This window comes from Trypanosoma conorhini, assembly GCF_003719485.1.
Source record: "Trypanosoma conorhini strain 025E chromosome Unknown Tco_14.4_contig_00605, whole genome shotgun sequence".
Taxonomy (NCBI): domain Eukaryota; phylum Euglenozoa; class Kinetoplastea; order Trypanosomatida; family Trypanosomatidae; genus Trypanosoma; species Trypanosoma conorhini.
The window spans coordinates 9,649-11,500 of NW_021704683.1; the positions used below are offsets into that span (position 1 = coordinate 9,649).

The 1,852-nt window shown below is 53.9% G+C and overlaps 2 protein-coding genes across 2 annotated transcripts, besides 1 other annotated feature; both read right to left on the reverse strand.

Annotated features, from left to right (window-relative positions):
* Positions 1 to 2: 2 nt before the first annotated feature.
* On the reverse strand, positions 3 to 428 carry Tco025E_07629 (60S ribosomal protein L27A/L29; the record flags this gene model as incomplete). Its single annotated transcript, XM_029374491.1, has 1 exon — positions 3 to 428. A coding segment is annotated over one exon (426 nt), but the record flags the coding sequence as incomplete, so codon positions are not given.
* Positions 429 to 729: 301 nt separating this feature from the next.
* Positions 730 to 758: a microsatellite.
* Positions 759 to 1,554: 796 nt separating this feature from the next.
* On the reverse strand, positions 1,555 to 1,852 carry Tco025E_07630 (60S ribosomal protein L27A/L29; the record flags this gene model as incomplete). The annotated part of the gene is made up of 1 exon (XM_029374492.1): positions 1,555 to 1,852. A coding segment is annotated over one exon (298 nt), but the record flags the coding sequence as incomplete, so codon positions are not given.

Consider the following 1,852-nt stretch of genomic DNA (forward strand, 5'->3'; position numbering starts at 1 on the left):
AGCACCACGGCACCACCAGCCTTGCGAATCTTCTTGTCGGCAAGCTTGCTCACCCAGCGGGCCTTCACAATGCAAGGGGCCTGCAGGTGGCCGTTGCCAAGCAGCTTCGAGTACCCGTTTGCCAGGAGATCAACAACGGGCAAGGCCTCTCCCTTCTTCGCCTTCAGCGCCTCATCCTTGGCGATCAACTTCGTGATGTTGTTCAGGTTGATCGTCGGCTTCCACAGAGCGTTCTTCTTCAGGTGGTAGTGGTTCATGCCGCACTTGCCGAAGTATCCGGGGTGGTACTTGTCAAAGTTGATGCGGTGGTGGTGCTGGCCACCGGCGTTACCGCGCCCGGAGGGATGCTTGCGGTGCTTGCCAACGCGACCATAGCCGCAGAACGTGGAACCACGCTGGTGACGAGTCTTCTTAAAGCGGGTTGGCATGTCGTCAGCTGCTACAAGGTAGAGAAGCAGTCAAAGCAAAACAAAGAGGAGGGAAGAAGTAGTAGCAACTGAACAGGAAGCAAAAGGGCGGAAAATGAAATGGCACACGTGGCCTCAAAAGAAAAAAAGAAAAAGCGACCACAGGAAAAAGCGCCTGAATGGGTCCACCATATCACTCTTGCCAGTTAGACACAACCTGAGCAGGAGTGGCAGTACTCAGCCACAACTTGACCGACACACGGCGCTGCTCGATGTCTTCGCACCGCTTAGAGCCGCGGCGGTCAACGGTGGGATATAATCGTCCCCCCCCCCTCCCTCCCTCCCTCTCTCGTCAGTTACCCTCATCGTCAAGCCACCACCCTCCTGCCGCATAGTTTGAAGTGAGAGGCAGAGAGGAAGAGGAAAAGGAAGAGGGGGGGGGGATCGATGAGGGCATACAGCCGAAGAGCATGAACGCAGACAGGCCGCAGCAAGACGCTGGATGGAGGCAGCATGTGCTCCACCCGTTGCGAGATCCCTCCTCACTCTCACCTTCGAGTCTCCTTCAACCCGCGGACGCCCCGGCAAAGCCACCACGCACCTCCGTGAGCAGCAACCTGAATAACAGCTGTACGTCAATGGGGCGTATAACCTCTCCTCATGGAGGTGTAAAGTAGCCTTCTCGGAGTCAACATTCCTCCAGTTCCCCACAGCGGGCACTCCAGCTGCCGTAACGCTCTCCTCGCGAGGGGGGAAAAAAATGGGAGCGCCGCTTCAGCGTTGAGACGAGAATAACCGCCGGCAACAATGCTGATCCAACGACACAATAATTACATCATGTAGCTCCCTCGACTCATTACTACGCCGCAGGCAAACAACTACTACCAAAACACATTGTTTGCTGATCCTACTAAAAGCAACTATGTCCGATAAGAAAAACGCCACGTCATAACTTTTTTTAATGGAAAAAAATGAAGCAGCATGACAGTATACCATCGAGAGAAGTAACAAATGTACATACAACTATCGACGGCAGAAGGAAGGACGGCAACAGTCATAACGGAGAAGCTAAATAAATAAAATAAAGGCAAAAAGAAAAACAAAGAAAACAGAATCAGCAGCTGCTTTCCCAACCGACACATATTCTCTACGCCTGCAGCACCACGGCACCACCAGCCTTGCGAATCTTCTTGTCGGCAAGCTTGCTCACCCAGCGGGCCTTCACAATGCAAGGGGCCTGCAGGTGGCCATTGCCAAGCAGCTTCGAGTACCCGTTTGCCAGGAGATCAACAACGGGCAAGGCCTCTCCCTTCTTCGCCTTCAGCGCCTCATCCTTGGCGATCAACTTCGTGATGTTGTTCAGGTTGATCGTCGGCTTCCACAGAGCGTTCTTCTTCAGGTGGTAGTGGTTCATGCCGCACTTGCCGAAGTATCCGGGGTGGTAC